Source organism: Peromyscus maniculatus, chromosome 21 (genome assembly GCF_049852395.1).
Source record: "Peromyscus maniculatus bairdii isolate BWxNUB_F1_BW_parent chromosome 21, HU_Pman_BW_mat_3.1, whole genome shotgun sequence".
Taxonomy (NCBI): Eukaryota; Metazoa; Chordata; class Mammalia; order Rodentia; family Cricetidae; genus Peromyscus; species Peromyscus maniculatus.
Window position 1 is genome coordinate 40,378,642 of NC_134872.1, and position 18,886 is coordinate 40,397,527.

At 55.6% G+C, this 18,886-nt stretch overlaps 1 protein-coding gene across 5 annotated transcripts; it reads right to left on the reverse strand.

The window, feature by feature from the left end:
• Positions 1-1,596: 1,596 nt before the first annotated feature.
• Arid5a (AT-rich interaction domain 5A) lies at positions 1,597-18,452 on the reverse strand. Of its 5 annotated transcripts, none has more exons than XM_016005830.3 (7): positions 18,232-18,452; positions 8,100-8,215; positions 7,191-7,311; positions 6,862-6,914; positions 6,352-6,449; positions 5,826-5,988; positions 1,597-5,473 (listed from the first exon to the last, which is right to left on the reverse strand). In XM_016005830.3, the coding sequence occupies exons 1-7, from the start codon at positions 18,287-18,289 to the stop codon at positions 4,259-4,261; spliced, it is 1,824 nt and encodes a 607-aa protein (XP_015861316.3). In that variant the 5' UTR covers positions 18,290-18,452; the 3' UTR covers positions 1,597-4,258. The 5 variants fall into 5 exon arrangements, with proteins under 5 accessions (XP_015861316.3, XP_076413633.1, XP_006987340.1 ...); XM_076557518.1 differs by lacking the exon at positions 18,232-18,452 and adding an exon at positions 17,236-17,338; XM_006987278.4 differs by lacking the exon at positions 18,232-18,452 and adding an exon at positions 15,735-15,835.
• Positions 18,453-18,886: the final 434 nt, after the last annotated feature.

Sequence of the window (18,886 nt, forward strand, 5' to 3'; positions counted from 1 at the left end):
CAGGAGTAATGGCTGCCCACGAGAGGCTAGACTATCCCTGGTAGGCTGTGGAGTGTGTTCGGTAGTCATCTGCTCTTTATCAGTGTCTAGATCCCATTCTGCATCACAATCTGGGTCAGAGAATGTGCAGGTGGGTGTGCAGGCATGGCCCAGTGAGTGGAGCTCGTCTTGGGAGCTTGTGTTCACATTTGCCCACCTCAGCGGCCCTGCCAGACCAGCAATTGCTCTGCACTCCTGCCCAGAAGCCCTTTGAAGAGTTGAGCAGTAACATTCTTGGAGTCCTTAGCTAAGAAAATTGGTCTTGAGTCTATCGCCATGAAGAACAGCAGCTGCCACCTAGTGTCTGAACAGAGTCATAACTCCAACTTGAGTGGTGGGAATCAGGGCAGTTGGCTCCCTAAGGGCTGGACACGGGAGGAGCTGAAGACTATGGAAGATAGATGGGTTCCCGCCGCTGCCGCCGCCGCCGTCTTGATTCAGAAAGTCATCCCATGTGGCCAGAAATGTTGGCTACTCAAGAGAAACTCAATGTATTAAGTGCTGTTGGTTCTACTGTTTTTAAACACCTCAGGGCTGGGAGTGTGGCTCAGTAGGAGAGCACTTGCCTAGCATACACAAGGCTCTGGGTTCCATCCACCACACTGGAAAGCAAACCAACACAGCAACACATGTCAGGCAGCCTCTGCCCTTGACTCAAATCCCTTTAAAGCCACGGAAGGAAGTTTCTCACTTGCCTCTGGCTTTTCCTAATGTCCCCTCCGGCAGCCTAAGGCTCTGGCCGCTGCAGCAGCTCCATGTGAGAACTAACTTCTGCTTGCTGCTCCTGGGCTGTGTTTTTGCTTAGTTCCCATCTCCCTCTTTCCTGTGACTCTGCACCTTACCCTGGCTGCTGTGACCACCTAGCGTGCCGCCTGCCCTTATTTGTGGTGTTTCAGAGTTCCCACACCCGAGCTCTTCTGACAGCTCCTTCCTGCTGCTCTGCCTCACCAGTAACTGATTACAGCCAAGTCTCTCATCGTCACCCCAGCCCACCCCCTCCAGTGTCCAGAGCTCACCAAGACCTGAAGTCTGGAGGTCTGACCACCTGTTCCCAGCCACCACCCCCCTCTGCATTCCCTGGTCCCGTATTGATGGCCCTCCCTGCAGCCACCTCAGCTCCTACTGGAGTGGGGCTTAACTGTCCCTTGCCTTAAGAATGCATCCAGCTGGCCTCCCGGGTGCAATGATACTCATGCCACTAGCCTCAAGTGGAAACTGGAGCTTCTCAGATGCCTTAGCTATGCCCTTGGGCAGCTTTGCTCCATGCTGTGAGATCGCTCATTCGTCCTTCTCCAAGCCCAGCCCCCACCCAGAGTTTAAACAGCAATACTGGCCAGACACACCACAGCATCCCCAGACCTGTATCCAGATGCTGCCGCCTCCATCTCCAAGGATAGGCTCCCTGCTCTGTTCCAGTCTCCAGAGCATCGAGATCCACCATCTGCCAGAGGCTGGGCCTGGGGTGTAGCCCAGTGACCAATGCTTGCTGAGCATGCATAATGCCCCAGGTCCTATCCCCAGCACCATAAAGCAAACAACAAAATCTGGAAGCCAGGACACTCTTCCATCTTTCTTTTATTCCATGTAAAAGCCCAACTGCCCCCTGGCCTAGAAGGCACCAAACCCAGCCTTAGTCACCTCTGGCTTGCTCTGTCCCAACCCCCACGGGCCCCTGGCTCCCGGCCCCCACTCTCTTGCCGCTCCCTTGGGGACTTGCTGCTCTGCCTCCATCACCTCCTCCAGTCATTCTCAAGGTCTTCTAAAGGACACTCTCAGCCACTCTAAGACTGTGGTGGTGATACCTGCCCAGTGTGGGAAATGCATTAATGCCACCAAGCTGAGCACCCAAAACAAAAGGGCAGCACACTTTAACCTCCAAAGCAAATGAAGGTATTACCTGCTGAATGCCTAACTCACCACACTTAAGCTGTTTCCAGGGAAATGAACTGGGACCACTGGTAGGGGCAGGATCAGTACAAATTCCAGGGTGGCCTCTGCCACCTCCCACCATTAGCAGCTCGAACGCCATGAATGATTTGAAAGTCGACCCTGAACACAAATTGTGCTCTGAACACAGACACTGAGAGGTCTGCTGGCCTCTGAGTCCTCTGGGTCAGCCTGTCAGGGACAAGAACGAACAAGGGGAGGTGTGTGTGTGCAACACGCACCCCCATCAGCCGGCATGGTGTCTGGAGTCAGCCCTGAGCTCAGCTCTCTCATTCACAGTGGGAAAGAGAATGAGAATTCGTACATGAGGCAAATACATAGTGTTCAGTGCAGAGTTCCGAGGTTTTCCAAGAAGCCTGACTTGCACTTATTTCTAGTGTCTTTGCTTAGGCAGAAGTAGCAGAGTCCGGAACCCAGGAATCCATCTACCCTGCTACCCCACGAGATGTGCATTTTTCCAGATGTGCCTGTAGGGGGCCCCACCGCTGCAGTCCTGAACAATCTATACCCAAGTCAGGCTGTTTGCCAAACACGACCCTTGAGCAGTTGGAGACTAGTGTTACTTTGTAGATGAAGGGGGATCCCTCCATACACAAAGGTAGCCTCCATCTACCCTGGGATCTGACCCCACGGTGTGCAGCCCAGCACCCAGGGCACTTGTTAGCCTAGAATCCCTTCCTAACGGGTCTGCACAAGCTCACGGATGGAGGCAGCATACGGGTGCTATAAGCATCCAGGAGCTCAGGGCTTGTCATCCGCATACACAGGCCGCCGGCATCTCAGAGTCTCCAGAAGGAAGGTGGGGAGCTGGGAGATGTTTGAGTGCATCACTGGACACCCGCTCCCCCACTTCGGGATACCTGTGCTACAGCTCCCCTCACAGGCAGTAACCTTCCCTGACCACCATTTCCCGAAGCCAGGCATCCTCAGGGACGCTTCCTGTCCCCGCCCTTAGCCATGTTCCATGTGAACTTAGAGGACCATTGAAAACTTGCCCTCCTGCCCATGGCCTGAGGTCAGGGACAGGGTGAGTTCCCTTGATGCAGGTCAGTAACCATCTGTTGACCTGGTTCTCTGGCATCCTGGCATCTCTAGGATGCCTTTCCAGGAACAGTTGTGAAGCTATGCTGAAAGTCTCCTTGGGACAGGTAGATTAAGCCATCTCTAAGGGAGGAGGGTGCGAAACCACAGGGTTTCTGTGGGGGCCCCTGGAGCAACCACAGCTGAAATTTACCATGGCTTGGCAAGAGATTCCCAGGCAGAGAGGGGTCCCCTCTGCCCCCCACCCCAAAACCAGTATGTAGAGCAGGAAAGTGGGTGTGGTGGTGGCCGAGAGCACTAGGCAGCAGGGTTCACTAGTCTACCCACTACCTGGGCAGAAACTTGGGTTTTGTCTTTGCACCCTCAGAAGCCCCCCTTTCACAGGTACTATGGCTCACACCTGTAGTCCCAGCTACTGAGAGGGCCACAGCAGGGTTTCTTTAGGCCAGGAGTCTGAGACTAATCTGAGCAACAAAGCAAGAACCTCTTAAAGCAAGCAACTCCTTTCCTAGCTCTGCCTCAAAGACGCAGGGCCTATGCATCCTTGGGCCGGGCCTGTGGCTCAGCTCGGAGGGCTGGAGTCACACAGCTCCTCCCTCGGGTCTCACAAGTCACCAGTGTGCTCTGGGCTTTGCGCACCATGGCAACCTCAACAGGCAACTGTCCCGAGGCTGGATCGAAAGGAGGCATGACTGTTCGTCTGTGCATAGGAGGCTGAGTTTTACTCTGGGCCTGCCCTCCAGTGGCGTGGCAGCACCCCGAACAGAATGGACCATCTCATCATCGCTCCCACACTGGCGACCACGTCCACAAGCTCGCTCCTGCCTCGCCTCCCCTTGCAAAAGTCCAATGCTCTACACCTCAGGGCTGGGTGCGATCACACCAGTGTCTTTTTATTGGACCTTTCATGGCCAACCTGGGTGCCTTGAGCTACACTATCCAGCTCCTTAGCCTTTCGGGCCTCTTGACCTCTGTGGAGGGAGAGAATACTAGCTCAGGTGCTTTTGTGATTTTTGCCACAACTTGGTCCCTGGGCTTTGGGCTCTGGCTGATTCATTAAGACAAGCCTGTTGCCTCCCCCTGTCCGTGCCAGGGGAGGATACAGACTCGGGGAGGCTGACTGGCCTGGGAGTTCTAGGCAGTGGGCTCTGGCCTGAGGTTTCCCGGCAGCACCTGGCCTTTTGAGGCCCCACCAAATCCTCACAGCACACACAGCACAACAGGCTCCAACCTACAGCTTGGTGTTGAGGTGGAAGAAGTGGGGTGCCGCGTAGGTTGTGACAGGTGGCACGGGCCAGGCAGATGAAGCTGGACCCAGTCTGTTGCGGAGGACGGTGTCATAGGACGTGGGGGGGAAATGCATCAGGCTGGCAGCCATGGGCGAGGGGCCTGTGGTAGCCAGGAGATGGGCTGGGAAAGCTGGGATGACCAGGGGACTGAAGGGGAGTGTGGCCTGGCCCTTCAGAGGGTCCGGGCTAGCGGTGAAGTTCAGAGGACATCGCAGCATGGTGCCCCTGTAGGCATCTGGAGGAGGGGGACCCAGGGCCGGGCCCAGTAGACAGGACACAGACAAGCCAGGTGCTGCAGGCTTGCCCCCACACTCCTTGGCATCCACCTCCTTCAGGAAGGGAGACACTGCTCTCAGTTTCTTGCCACCGTGAGCAAAGCCCTCCTCTTCCAAGTTGCGCTTGTGGCCAAGGCCTGGGCTACTGGGGAGCGGGGGTGGGGCTCCAGGGCTCTCAGCAGGGGCCTTGGCCATCGGGGACACCCAGCAGGCTTTGGGCTTGGGGTAGAAACTTCGTTTTCTGGAGCTGCCTTTCTGGAACGCGGAGGGGCGGCTGGCATCCCCACCCCACACCAGCTGGGGCTCTTGGGTCGACAGCCCTTCCTCTTTCCCAGGCGGTTCCAACAGCACCCTGTCTTTGAGGCCAGAGAAGAAGTCCCTGGGGTGTTGGCTGACAGGCTTCAGCACCTCGGTGGGGTAGGCATGAAAACAGCCTGAGAAAGTGGGGGCTGTGGGGCAGGGCCCCTCCTGCACCTCCACCTTGGTGCCGCCACCGGGGGCCTGCAGTCCTTCCCGTGGGGTTAGCTGGTGGCGTTCAGAGTCCTCAGCCGGCCCCTTTAGGTTCTGGGGACTTTCCTGAAGGTCCCCGCTGGGGCTCCGTGCTCCATGGCGACAGCCCTCTTCACGGCACTGCAAGGCCTCTGCCTTGCTGACCTGGGCCAGGAGTTTCTTCTTGGCCAGTGGGGACATGATGCCATGCGCCCCTTTGCAGTAAAAGCTGGACAAGAGCCGCTTGTAGGCCTCAGGGCAGCCACTGGCACCCATGAATGGCAAAGAGGGCCCAGATGTTGGGCCTAGCTGTTCTGTACTATCCCTTGAGGGTCCCTGGCTGGGAAGCTGTGTCAAGCCAGCCGCATCTGATTTGGTCTTTCCCGGTGTGGTCTGGAATAAGGAAAAGGCCTTGTCTTAGAGTTGCATGCAGGACGGTACATCTAACCCAGAGACCCGGGAGCAGCAGGCCCTCAGAGGGCACCCAGCAGCGCCCCTTCGCCCTTAGCAACACCTTTGGTCAAAAGTTTTCCAAGGTGCCCCGTCCCAAGCAGATGGAGCCTAGTCTCCCAGCAATCCCAGCATCGGGTCGTGTGAGCAGGTGTCAGCCGGTCTTCAGAGGACCCGAAGTTCAGCCAGCTACTGCCCTAGCCGCAGGTTCCCAGCATGCCAAGCAGGAGTCAGCCGCCCTGGCCGGAGCAGGCGTGGGAGCTGTGACAACCGCCTCCCTCTGCTCCGCGCTTACCTGGTCCACGTGCCTCTCTGGGTCCTTGGCCTTCTTTGGCTTCTCAGTGGTCCCGTCATCCCCCCTCAGCTCCTTGGCCATCTTGTATTGCTTCCTGGGCTTGGTAGGGGGCAGTGGCTTGTCATCCTCCCCCTTCAGGTGGCGCACATATGGGAGGACCAGCCTGGGGAAGAGCCAGTGCGTCCACCAGAAGCCTAGCAGCGGCTCTTCACAGCTGGCCTCGGCTAGGCTTCCTTTAAGCCCCTCTGGCTCCTCACCACCAGAGCTCCTGCGGGTCTCCAAAGCGGTCTGCGCCTTCCCGCCAGTGCGCACGCGCCACGCCACGGCTCTTCCTCATCTCACGGAAGATCCCACCCCAACCGTGACAAGGACACGCTTGTGGCACACACACTCTGCCCCCCCGACCCCCAACACAAACAGCACATCCGTCTACAGACTGTCTTTGCGCCTTACTCCCTGCGCACACCCGCTAAGACCCCGGAAGGGGATGGCCTAGGTGTGCAGCGCCCCATGGGGTACCCCATACCTCTCGTAGTGGCGGCGTGTGCACGTGGCCGCACTGGTGCTGCCTGGACTGCCCCCCAGCTCGTCATACACGTTCTTCCAGAGACGGCGGCCCGTCACCTGAAGACACCAGACAGGATAGGCCAATGGGTAGGTACTCTCTGGCCACGGGACCCTCTCTGCTCCAGTTTCCCCTTGCAGAGACGTGGGGGAGAGCTGAATTTGGGGGTTCCTTCTCCAGCCATGGGCAGGATGCCGGAGAAGGTTACTAGTGCCCACCGGCTCTCCCTTCCGGGGGCTACCTGAGTGCTAGGCAGAGCGGGTTTTGGGGTAGGGGAAGGTGGAACAGATACGTGTGGGAAGAAAGCTGCTTTAGGGATGCAAAGTACCCGGTCCCTCCTCCCACAGCACGCAGGCTGGACCTGGGCATTCTGATCTTCCTCATGTCTGCAGGCCAGGAAGCCCTGCTGAGCTCCTGCTAGGCCATGGCTGAGGCTGGAGACCAGCAAGGAACTGGAGAGCCCTTCCTTACCAGTTCGTAAGCCCCCAGCTTCTCCACGGCCTTGTAAATCTTCCACAGGTTAACTGAAGGAGAGAGGCAAGACAGTCTGTCAGCCTCTGCAACCCACACACACCCAGAGGAGACCACTGTTATGGACGGGGCAGACTGGTCAAGAGGATGGGAACCCAACTCCACCCCTTGCCCTCAGGGAGGTATCCTTCTTATAGGCACCCCCTGTAGGCGGGAGGCATCCAGGGTCACCTGGAGCAGAGGTGCCTTGCCTGTTGTCCTATCTGGGAAGATCCCGACGGTCCCCCTAAATCTACCCCCACTCCCGTACCCCTCCCCCTGGGACGCACTCTGCTTGAAGCCAAGATGGGGTACCCTCTCGATGGGCGTGTGCCGCTCCTTCATGAATTTGTAGAGGCTGACCAGGAAGGCCTGTTCCTCCTCCCGCTCCTCGCCTGCCTCAGGAGAGTCCTGGGGAGAGAGCAGGAGGCATGGATGGGACCCACTGATGGGCAGCTGGGCACCGGGAACCACACGGCTGTGCGAAGGAGTAAGTGCCTAGGTCCCAACCATAGGCTACCTGGGAGCACCCAGCCTCCTGTCCTGGGTCCCACAAGGGCAGCTATGAGCTTGGGGCCCAGGCTCAGGTCAAGGGCTGGAATCTAGAACTCCAGAGTGCTGACGGACAAGGCCTAGAAGTGGCCACGGGGGCAGCCCTGCGTCCTCCAGGCCAGGTATATCTTGCTTTGATCTGTTTTATCCATCTTAGTTCCTGGAAGGCAGGCTTAGTGTCCCTAGAACCCTACAGCAAAAGGCACTCATGCTTCCTGGTGCCAGGGGGCCTCAGTTCCCTGAGCCAGCAGCCTGCAGCTCCCCCCTATCAGCTTGGTGGACGGGTGGGATTATCTCCCCCCTGCCCCCCAAGACAGGATTTCCTTGTGTAGCCCTGGCTGTCCTGGAACTCACTCTAGACCAGGCGGGCCTGGAACTCACAGAGATCCACCTGCCTCTGCCTCCCAAGTCCTAGGATTAAAGGTGTGCGCCACTACTGCCTGGTTTGGGAATTTTTTTTTTTTTTTTTAACACCGCAGACTCGTGTTTGACGGCTTTGTGATCAGAGCCCAGGTTGTCTGATTTGCAGAGAGTTCTGCCCCGAAACTGGGTGAGGTCCCGCCTCGCCTAGCATCCAGATCCTGCATCTCAGGTTCCCGGGAGGCTGCACCCAGCAAGGAAGAGGTCCGGGATTTGTCCAAACTCACCTCCAGCTGGATGGGGCTCTGGCTCCTGCTCTGCTCACCATCGGGCTTGGGGGACACAGGGAGCTCTAGGAGGTCACCCTCTTCTGACTGCTCCCTTTTCCCTTTGGCAGGCGGTGCTGCTGGGAGAGAGGAACAAATGCGGAGAGGGCAGGTGAGATGCGGGTAGGAGGAAGGGGGGAGGGGGGTTGAGGAATGGTCCCCTCACATCAGAGAAGGGGTGAGTGCTCATATTCCTTCCAGAGTGCCCTCTGCTGGCCAGTCTTGGTACCACACTCGAGCTGTTCCTGTAAACACCACACACACACACACACACACACACACACACACACACACACACACACACACACACACACCCTGCCTCGGCAGCCACCCCCTTTTCTTTCCTCCATTCTAGCCACACCCCTACATTTCTGCAGGAAACCCTCAGCCTCATCATTATTGTCCAGAACCAAGTCAGAAGGATGTGGGTAGGGTGTGTTTCAGGGACAGTCTCTCAAACCTGCCCGTGTTCAGGTAGAAAGCCTTACAGTCTATGAGTCCCCTCACCACAATTGTCCCTGTGTAGCAAGGCTCTTAATGGCTGTTCAAATGAGCTATCATCCCTACCTCTGGCTGGCCTTTCTCAGCACCAGCTAACTCCAGCATTGTGAATTCTTCCCTTTCTTTCTTTCGTTAAAATTTTTTTTTTTTCTTAAGATTATTCATTATGTATACTGTATACATTGTTTTGCCTGCATGTTTGCCTGCAGGCCAGAAGAGGGCGCCAGATCCCATTACAGATGGTTGTGAGCCACCATGTGGTCTGGTAGAGCAGTCTGTGCTCTTAGCCTCTGAGCCATCTCTCCGGCCTGTCCTTCCCTTTCTTGTCTGGTAATGACTGGACTGCGATTCCCCACACCTTGTGAGGAATCCCCATTCAAGACACATGCCAGGTAAAGGAGAACGGCCTGCGAGAAGCCGCACGCATGCACGACACTGTTTAGAGAAGCTCTGGCCTGGGCAGGAGGTTGTAAAAGCGCCACAGAGAGGCCACTCAGGTGATGAGGCAGGCTGGCATCAGATTTGGAACCAAATCTTTTTAATTAATTAATTCAGGCGGTGTCTCACTGCGGAACCCTGGCTGGCCTAAAACATGCAGGAATCCTCCTGCCTCTGCCTCCGGAAGGATAGGGTTCCAGGCACGTGCTACCAGGCCCAACTAAAAGGGAACTTGTTTCGTTCCCATTTTATGAGACAGGGGCTTATGTAGCCCGGACTGCAGTCTGCTATGTAGCTGAGAATGGTCTTGAACCTGTGGTCCTTCTGCGTCCGTCTCTCTGAGGCTGCAATTATGGGATGTGCCAGCACACCTGGCCTAGACGCTCACCTCTTCCGCTAATCTGTTCTCTTGTGGTTTTGGGGGATGGAGCTGAGGGCCTGGTACATTCTACAAAGACATGTTTTTTTGTTTTTGTTTTTGTTTTTTTTTTTTTTTTTTTCAAGACAGGGTTTCTCTGTGTAGCTTTGCGCCTTTCCTGGAGCTCACTTTGTAGCCCAGCTGGCCTCAAACTCACAGAGATCCACCTGGCTCTGCCTCCCGAGTGCTGGGACTAAAGGCATGCGCCACCGCTGCCTGACGCAGACGTGTTTTAAAATCATTTGGGGGCTGGGGGTAGCATACAAAGAAATAGATTTTACTGTGGCATTTCACACATTTCCTTGTGCTTTATTCTTATCTTCCAGCCCACCAAGCACTTTCCTCGGGTTTTGAAATGGTCTCGCAATGTAGCCCAGGCTGGCCTTGAGCCCCGGCCTCTACCTGCAAAGTGGTCACAGGCATGAGCCACGATACCCCGTCCGACAACTTTCCCCTTTCTGTTTGCTAGCCCGGTACAACGGGACCAACTCTTGGTTTGCTCCAGCTCCGAGGACCCTTATTGCTGGAAGCTGGGAGATTTTTTCCTATCAGCACAGGCAAAGAAGAATCTCCTTGAGGACACTGGTCCCACAGCCACGTGACCCAGAGGACCCGGTGTCAGGATGTTCAGCTCCTGGAAGGCCCTCCCTCTGACAGGTCACACAGGTGCAGCCATTCATGTCTATGTCTGCTCACATGGACGGGCCCCTGCCTCTGGGTCCCTGGCTCTGCAGGTGCATTCTCTCATTTAGTCCCAGGAGGGATCCCATTTTAAAGACGGGGACGCTGAAGCCAGAGATGTCACGAGGCTAAGCATTTCCCTAGGGCACCAGAGCTCAAGACAAAGTCTGTCTGACCCTTGGTTCAATGGCTTGCTGTGATTATTGTCAACATTGGTAAAGTCCTCACGGAGCGTCCAAATAAGCTCTCAGAGACGTTCATCTTAACACTTGCCGCCGGGGTCTAAAGAGACTCGGGTACTGTCTCAGACAGCTCCAGACATCAGATTCATGGCCAGTCTCCAGAAATCTCAGGGGCTGACAACTGCCCTCCCTTTTCTACCGTGTTCTCTGAAACTCCGTGCCTCGGTCTTTGCTTCTGGGACAGGGGAGGAGAAGGCTCTGAGGGGTCCTTTGCCACCTCTGGGTGAATCTCAAGTCTGATAACCAGAAACACGTCTTGCTCCAGCCCCCCTCCAGCCTGAGGCCTCTTCGAGCTCCTGTCTCCCTTCCAGATGCTCCTGAGATCCTGGGCACAGGATGGCCGCAGGGACTCTCCATCTATCCCTTAGTGTGACCTGGGCTTCTTGCTGCTAAAGAATTAGCATTGGCACAGCCCCTGGATCTCAAAAAATAACACAGTTGGACCATGACAAACCCCTGGAAGCCCTTCAAAGACAGATGCTTATGGCCTTGAGTGGGGCTTCATTAGAATGGAAAGTTCCCAGGGATCCCAGCGGGCTGCGGGTGAACAGCCACCAGGAGACGATCCCTAGCCTCAATGCTGCTCCGTGCAGTTCCGCTATCTGTAGGCTCCCTCAGGGAAAATCTCCTGGAGTAGGGCACTCAGGTTACCTGGAAAGGAAGTTGCCAATCCAAGCTGTTTGGCCCCAAATGGGAAAGGGATCATAGTTCCCACCCCTGAGCCGCAAAGGGAAATACTTTCTTTATCACTGTGTCCTGAGTCCCCAAATGAACTTGGTGTCCATTCTCTCTTGGCCAGGACACTCTCTCTGTCCCTGGCAGGACCTTCTGGGCCCTGACTTCTGCCGCTTTAGATGAGGAGGCAGGGTACCCTCTGTCCCGTCCCTGACAGTCTTAACCCCTCATTTCCCCAATCACCTTTAGATATGGGTTCCAGGGAAATCATCTGTAGGAAAGGCTCTGCTGTGAAACCCACAACCACAGATTTAGACAGTACCCCGGCCTGCCTGGCTCCGGAAACTCCCGGTTTAAGCATGAAGTAGCAGGCTGGGTCCCACCTCTGGCTCTACAGGGGGTGGGAAGGGTCTGGTGGCCCAGGATCACCCTGCCTGTAAGACAGGAGAACCTCACCTTTCCCTGTTTGACTGGTGCTACCACTATCCAAGTCTTCATCTACATCAGAGCGCATGTGTAAGATCCCTTCCGGGCCGGCGCCTCGATGTCCCATTCTTGAGTTGAGAAGAGGACCAATTATTTTAAAAAGACAGTCTGCTTTCCACAATATCATCCAGACGGGAAACAATAATGATAACGGGGATTGATGTTTCCTTGCAGCGCATGGAAACTCTCTTCTGGTGTGACGTGTGAGGTGTGGGGTGTGAGGTAGGGGTCTACTCATGTTTTCCTCCGCTGGGCAGGTATGTGCCAGTGCTGGTGGAGTGAGCCCCTTGGCAGTGAATGAGATGCTGCTCTCCCCACAGCCCGACACCTGACAGAAGCATGCCTGGGGGCGTTCCTAGACCTTCTATTCTGTTCCTCTCACCATGGAGTGCTGGCATCCATGTGCGGTTTTCATTCTGGTAGCTTTATGGAATGACCCTTTCACGGGGGGGGGGGGGGTGTGCATATCAGATACCCTGCCTATCAGATCTTCACGTCACCATTCACAACAGTAGCAGAATCAGTTATGAAGTAACAATGAAAGTAATTTTATGGTTGGAATGGCAGGGCTTCCCTCCACAGCTCCTTGGGGCTCCTTTCTCCCCGAGATACACGAGATCAGGGTGTGATGGTGTCCCTCTCTAGGCATCGGGTAGGAGGAGAAGGGTACAGCAAGAGAGCTACCTCAGTCCCTCCTGGGTTATGACTGACTGCTGACCAATTCCAAGGACATGCCTGAGGCAGACCGGCCTCTAAACTACAGCACTAAATGCCCAGTGTCAGTCTCTCTTTCCAATCAGAGCAAGCTTGCCCAAGTCGGTGTGTCTTCAAGCCACGCCCCGTTTCCCTTTCTGCGCTGGCTGCGGCTCCACCAAAGCTAATCTCCTCGGGGCTGCCTGGGGCTGGACATCTAACACAAGCCTTACTGAATCTTCCTCCTTTTAACAGATGTCATGCCTGAGGCTCCGAGAGGCTGGACAACTTGCCTCAGGGTCACACACACACTTTTCCAGTGGCAAAGCTGAGATTCCAAACTTCACAACTGCGCCAAGACCCTGAGCCCCAAGATCTAGAGCTTTGTGAGTAGGACGGGGAGACCTTCGGCTTTCTCATCTAAGCTCAGAGGGTAGAAACTTACCCACATTGCCTGAGTGGATCTGTATAGCCCCACTTCGCTAATAAGAATAGGTCAGTGTGGACAACTGAGTTAACCAAACCCAGAATAGGAAGGGGGCGAAGAATCTCCCAGGGCCCCATCATTGCAATACAGGGTACCACCTTTAAGGAAAGAAAGCCACTAGACACTACTGAGAATCCCTGAAGAAGTGGGACCATGCTGTCTGGGTAGACAAAGGCTCCGTGTAAAAGCAGGGAGATGAAAATGGTGAGGGACACCCCATAGAGGAGTCAGTGAGGCAGTGGGACCCGTGAAGAGCTAGCAGGAGGCCCCTGTAAGCCTGCCCCCTCTCCCACCCTGCCAGCCAGTGAGCTGAGATCAGATGGGACTGTGCAGGGTGATCTAGTACCACACCGATGCCTCTCCGCTTCGTTTATGTGTTTGCTCGGGACAGGGTCTGTCTATGCAGCCCGGGCTGGCCTCGAACTTAGCGGTTCTCTGGATCAGATCTCCCAGGGTTGGGACTATAGGCATGCACCACCATGCCGTGCTGGGTGCCTCTTTCATCACCTCCATCACCGCTTCTGTAGCTCTGTCCCCTCATCTCTGTAAGATGGGGGTGCTAGGCTCAACAGCCAGGGAGTCTAAGCTGAGGAAAGCGAGAAACGAGGCTTCCCCTAGAAGTCACGGTTGAAAGTGTGCACACACCCTCGCTGACACCTGCCTGATCCCCACGGTTATCTGACTCCCCCGAGGGTGCTCCCCGAAGTATGCGGGATGAACGCAACTCGGGTCTGAGAACCCTGATGCTCAAGAGGGTGAGTGTTCCAGGCCGCCACACCTCCCGTGAGCTGCCAGGCTCGCTAGGCGTGGGCACCACTTTCCTCCTCTCTCTTTCATTTGCCTACCCCAGTCACCCTCCGTGTGATGGGAAGGAAGTGACACTTCCTTTCATGAAAACTCACTGACTGGGAACACGACGTCAATTACAACAATAAAGGCAACAGCAACCTCAATAACAACCAGGCAGACACGGCCCCGCCCCCTTGCCTGAGGTGGTTGGCTTAAGTTTCTCTGAGCTCAAGCTGGAGCGGAAACAAAGACAGCCTTTGAAGCGGGTCAGTCCACTCGGTGGCCCAGAAGCCGGCTGGCTGCCTGGCATTCTCCTTGGGCATGCTCCAGTGGGCAGTTTGGGGATGCAGGGGGAGGGGGGGAGGGTCCTGTCAAGAGCCAGCCTTGAGGACAGCTGGACAGGAGTCTTGAGGATCCAGGGCCCAGAACCAGGCACAGCCTAGCCTTCTCTGCCAGGGAAGGGAGAGGTGAGCCCTGTTAGTGGCTCGAGACAAGAGGAGAGCCCTCAGAGGTCCATAAAGGCACAGCGGGGGTGTAGCGGCTCCAGGTATGAGATTCCAGCCTCTCGGGGCTACCCAGCTCTGGACTAGCCTAAGAGACCTCTCTACTCCTGGAAGGACTGAGTCCCCAGGGCCCCGCCCCTCTGTCCATAGGTTTGGTGAAAACAGAGCCCTATATATGGATCGTTTCCGGTTTTCCCACCCCACCTAGGCAGAAACAAGGCTCAGGGAGGTGACTCAACCGTGGAGGTAGAACCCCTACACAGGGTACTTCCCTACCTCACCACGTTTCCACTCTCGTACTCTCACCCCAGTACAGCGCCTGCTACCCTAGTCCAAGAGGGAACGGAGGAGACCATGGCAGATCAGCTTCCCACCTAGGGCAACAGAAGGCCACCAGGGAAGGAGAGAAGAACAAGGGGTCTTGGAAGCCTGGCCCTCACTCACTATCAGACCTGAACCCATCTCTATGCCTCAGTTTCTCTGACTGTAATAAAAGGCCAACGGAGGGGTGACTCTAAGGCCCATTCTGCCCCCGTCACTTCAAATTCTAGGCCAAGCAGTTAGTTTGGACTCCGTAACTGCTGTGGAGACCAGACCCTCTAGCTAACATCATCACCCACCCTCCCCTGCCCTGGCATCCTGTTTAGGCATGGAGACCCTGAGATGGTGCATCAGTTCCCAACAGTGCCCACGGGGCGGGGCGGGGCCAGGAACACCTGTTCCCCTCCTCTGGCTGCTGTGACCCCTCCTCTGAAACAAGACTGCGAACACGGAGATGCAGGCCAGGGCAGTACAACTTGGGATGAATGTGAGGCCTTCCAGGCCCAGGGTTGGCAATCCCACGGCGCCTGTGGGCCAGGGTGTGGAGTGTGACCCCAGCCAGGGTAGGACGCCTGGGCAGTGTGGAGGGTCACACATGCGGTGGCGTGGCTGTGTCCCTAGCTCGAGCTTGAGAGCAAAGCCAAACTTGTTCGTTGCACTCTGGCAGCCTGCCCTTCTACCCTCTCTTCACGAATCACCCCCAGCCCAGGGCCACCACCCCGTCTGTCCCTCTGGAGAGACCCGAGGGAAGAGAGGAAAAGTCAGAGGATCAGGCGAGTAAAAAGAAGCCGTCTTTCCTGCCAGGGGCTGGAAAGAGTAAGAGACAAAACAAAAAGAAAGGGGAAGAGGAGAGAGAAGAGAAGGAGTGGGGGGGACCTGAAGCCTGTGACCGTCAACCCATCAGCACGTCCCTGGGCAGAAAGAGGAACCGTTGATTCTTCAAAGCGCATTGAGCAAGTTCTTCAAAACCCGGCGCAGTCACTTTCAGGAATCGCGGCCGCAGTGGGAAGCGCGGCGCGCGCGCGACCCCGGCGCCTCCGGTTCTGAGAAGCGCGGGGCTGGCACGGGGCAGGGAGGGGCCCGCGGCCGAGAAGCTGCCGCCGCCGCTGCTGCTGACAGCTGTCACAACAAATGGGCCCAGGGCCGCTTGAGATTGAAACCGCAGCAGGAAGTGTGGGCGGCTCAGTGAATTTCAGTCCAGAGCCGGAGAGGAGAGTTTCGAGATAAACGCCTGGGAAGCCCCTGGCCGCCCCGACTTCCCACGAGAAGGGAGCACACAAGACACCCGAGTTGCCCCCCGCGGGTCGCGATCGCTCCGGGTCTCCAGCCCTCCGACCCCGGCGCCGCCCGCGAGCCGCTTACCCATGGCCCAGCGAGATCGCGCGTCGCCAACCCGGAGACCCTCGACGAGCGGAGCCGTCCAGTCCCTGCGCTCTCGGCGCGACTGACTCGCGCTGCGGCTGGACTGCCGCCTCCCCCGAGGTCCCGCCCCTGGACCCGCCCCTCCGCGCTCTGGGCTCCCATTGGTGAACCCTATCTTCTAGGGCGGGGCGGACTCCGCCCCTTGAGCCCGAGGACGTCTGGAAGTTGTAGTGTGCGCCCACTTTCCAGCGAGGGGCTCATGCAGAAAGTTCAAGAATCACAGCCGCCCTGGGTCTGTTTGTTTCCCTGGAGGCCGAACTAGAGTCATAGAAAACTGCCCGCTCTCTGCAGCGTGCCAAAGACTGGGTGGGGATAAACCAAGTGCTTCTGACTTGGACCTGAAGCGGTCCTGGCCAGTTCCATCTTATCCAGCTTTACATAGAGAGGTGAGTACTGTTAACCTACCAGGGGCCAGTCTAGAAAGTCCGTGGCCCAGGCTTAATGTCCTAGGTCTGCCTGTAGTGCCCATGCCCACGTATGTCATGTAGAGTGACAGCCACAAGCTGAACTGTGCAAAGAGGAAGTGAGGGAGACGAGGGTGTTAGGGTTATGGTGAGTGGGGACAAGACAAGGCAGAGCAGTCAGTTGGACCTGTGTGGGTTATAGAAGATGAAGCTGAGACTCGAGATTTAAAAACAGAAAGCCTGGGCCAGGCAGTGGTGGCGCACGCCTTTAATCCTAGCACTCGGGAGGCAGAGGCAGGCGGATCTCTGTGCGATCGAGGCCAGCCTGGACTACAAAGTGAGTTCCAGGAAAGGCACAAAGCTACACAGAGAAACCCTGTCTCGGAAACAAACAAACAAACAAACAAACAAACAAAAAACCCAAAAAACAAAACAAACAAACAAACAAAACCAGAAAGCCGCAGCAGCTGAAAAGCTTGGACTTGAACTCTGTTCCTAGTATGTAGTTGGTATCCCCAGAATCAAATTCTGTTCATTAATTATAATACTCATACAGCTCTGCGCATTTTACATTATCATTCTCCTCATTTTATAGAGCAAAACAGGCCTGGGAGATTCATTAGCTCATATAGCTGGTAAATGGTGGGGCTAGAGCTCAACCCGGGAATAAGGGCACAGATGAGGAGGGCTCCGTAGGCATACGCCCAACATTCAGTGCTCCCCTTCACACGGAACGGATGGACCAGGCTGCATTTGGTGAGTCTGACCCTCAGGCCCTTACCCATGGGCTCTGGAGTTGCAGATCTGCAAGCTCAGCCTGGAGCAGGCACCAGTACACCCAGGCTTGGTGGGATAATTGTAACAGCCAGAGCTTGCAGATCTGTTAACAGACACATTGTTGTCAATATTTATTAACTGCTCAGAATAACCACCAGAATAATGGCTGCAACGGTACCTCCCACATCCAAGATTACAAGCCACACTCCACACCAAGAGATCTGAGACAGGCAGAGACACTATCTACCAAGAGGTACCACCTGGAAAGGTCACACAGGCTTCTAGTTCCACTTGCAGCCATTTGGTGAGGATTGATTGGACCGGCCACAATGCCAGGCTAGGTATAGAGATCTGGATACGGCCCTCAGTGTCACAGCAGTGACAGTGTCCCAGGCCATCTGCCACCTCCTTGACTGGATACTTGCATCAATGAGGCACTCACTACCTCACAAAACCACAGCTAACCCTACCTCTGGAGAGAAGGGACCCTACCAGCCAGGCAGGAGAGCAGACTCTTAGACAGGACTGTTTGTGCCAAGGCTCAGCAAGCCAACACCTGTCTGGGGCAACCTGAGAACAATATGATCTAAATTTAATTGTCTCCTGAGGCAACTGATTGCAACCGAAAGTAATCTACAACAGCTAATAAATCATGCGGAGGAATGATGCCTCCATTTGCTTTCCTGAAAGCATAAACACCCCTGTTGCTCAAGCTTCCTTTTACACGCCTCTCCCCCAGCTCAAGGCCACCTTCCTCGATCACCCACCTTTCACAGAGTAGCAGCCCCGGAGAGTGTGAGCTGTTACTAGCCCCTCTGTGTCTTGTCTCTCTGCCAGCCTCCAGAAGAAAAACAAAACACCACTAATGTGTAAACACATTCTTCCCGGAAAAAGCATCGAGAATAAATCAGTCCTCTCTGGCCCTGCCCCAAATCCAGTTCCCTCCCTCTCCTTATCAGATTGGATAGTCTTTTAGAATGTTCCCTACTTATTTTCATAAATACCTGTATCCATGGTGTGGTAAAACATGTAACTTTGTTTAATGTGTGTTTTTAGCTGATACAATTCTGATTGTTTTTGTCATAGAGATGTCTACAGTTAAAACACAGGTCACTTCTCTATTAGCATCTGCTACTGTCTGTGCCTTATGTGATCTCTCAATAGTCTCCCCCACACCCCACCCCACCCCGCCCCTATCTTGCTGAGAGAACTCTAGCTCTTAGAGCACTTCTGGGGAGAGCCTGGGCTAAGCCTACCTTCTATCGCCTCACATTGGTCCATCTCCGGGGACCTGACCTTGGGGGCGGGTTTCATCCTGGAGCGTTCAGGCCTGGAGAGGGAAAGCAAGTTGCTGGAAATCACACAGGAAAGTGGGTGCCACGCTTCACCGGAGACCTTCAAAGCGGTTCAGTGTGCTCAGAAAACAGGACAAGCAGGCTGTCTTCTCCACTGTGTCTGCTCTGTTCCCAGGCTCGGCAGTTGCAAAATGCCCCCTGGGGCCTTGTTTTCAAAGGGGAATGAAGTGGGGGAGTATTTTTAACTGTTGGCCCTGCTTTGCTCCCCGCTCCCCCCTCCCATGCTAGCTGTCCAGGAAAGGCTTGCTTCACAGTGGCATTTGCAACTCATGGAAAACAACAAAGGCTCGAAATAGACCATACCCAAGCCCGGGAATGGAAAAAATGGGCTCATTGGTTTCAAATGCGTATTTTAGAAAGAGACAAGAATAGCTTTTGGCCTTTGGGGATGGGCTGGGGACGAGGGACTGGGAAGGTGGCAATGTTGGGATAGGGTTGAGTCCCAGATCACCAAGGGACAATTTCCTAGGAGAAGAGAGAGAGGTATGGTCACTGTCCCCAGGGTGCTTAAAAGCAGGTGCTCCAATCTCCCGCTGCACCTCCCTGCTGAAGCTGG

What these genes read in the sequence shown, in the direction of transcription:
- Arid5a (XM_016005830.3), bottom strand. Translation starts at nt 18,289, where the DNA reads ATGAAACCCGCCCCCAAGGTCAGGTCCCCGGAGATGGACCAATGTGAG. An exon ending in CCAATGTGAGGCGATAGAAG is followed by an intron (nt 8,216 to 18,231) that starts GTAGGCTTAGCC and finishes CTCTCCCAGCAG; the next exon opens with CACCGCCTGCCAAAGGGAAA. An exon ending in CAGAGAGGCACGTGGACCAG is followed by an intron (nt 5,474 to 5,825) that starts GTAAGCGCGGAG and finishes TCCTTATTCCAG; the next exon opens with ACCACACCGGGAAAGACCAA.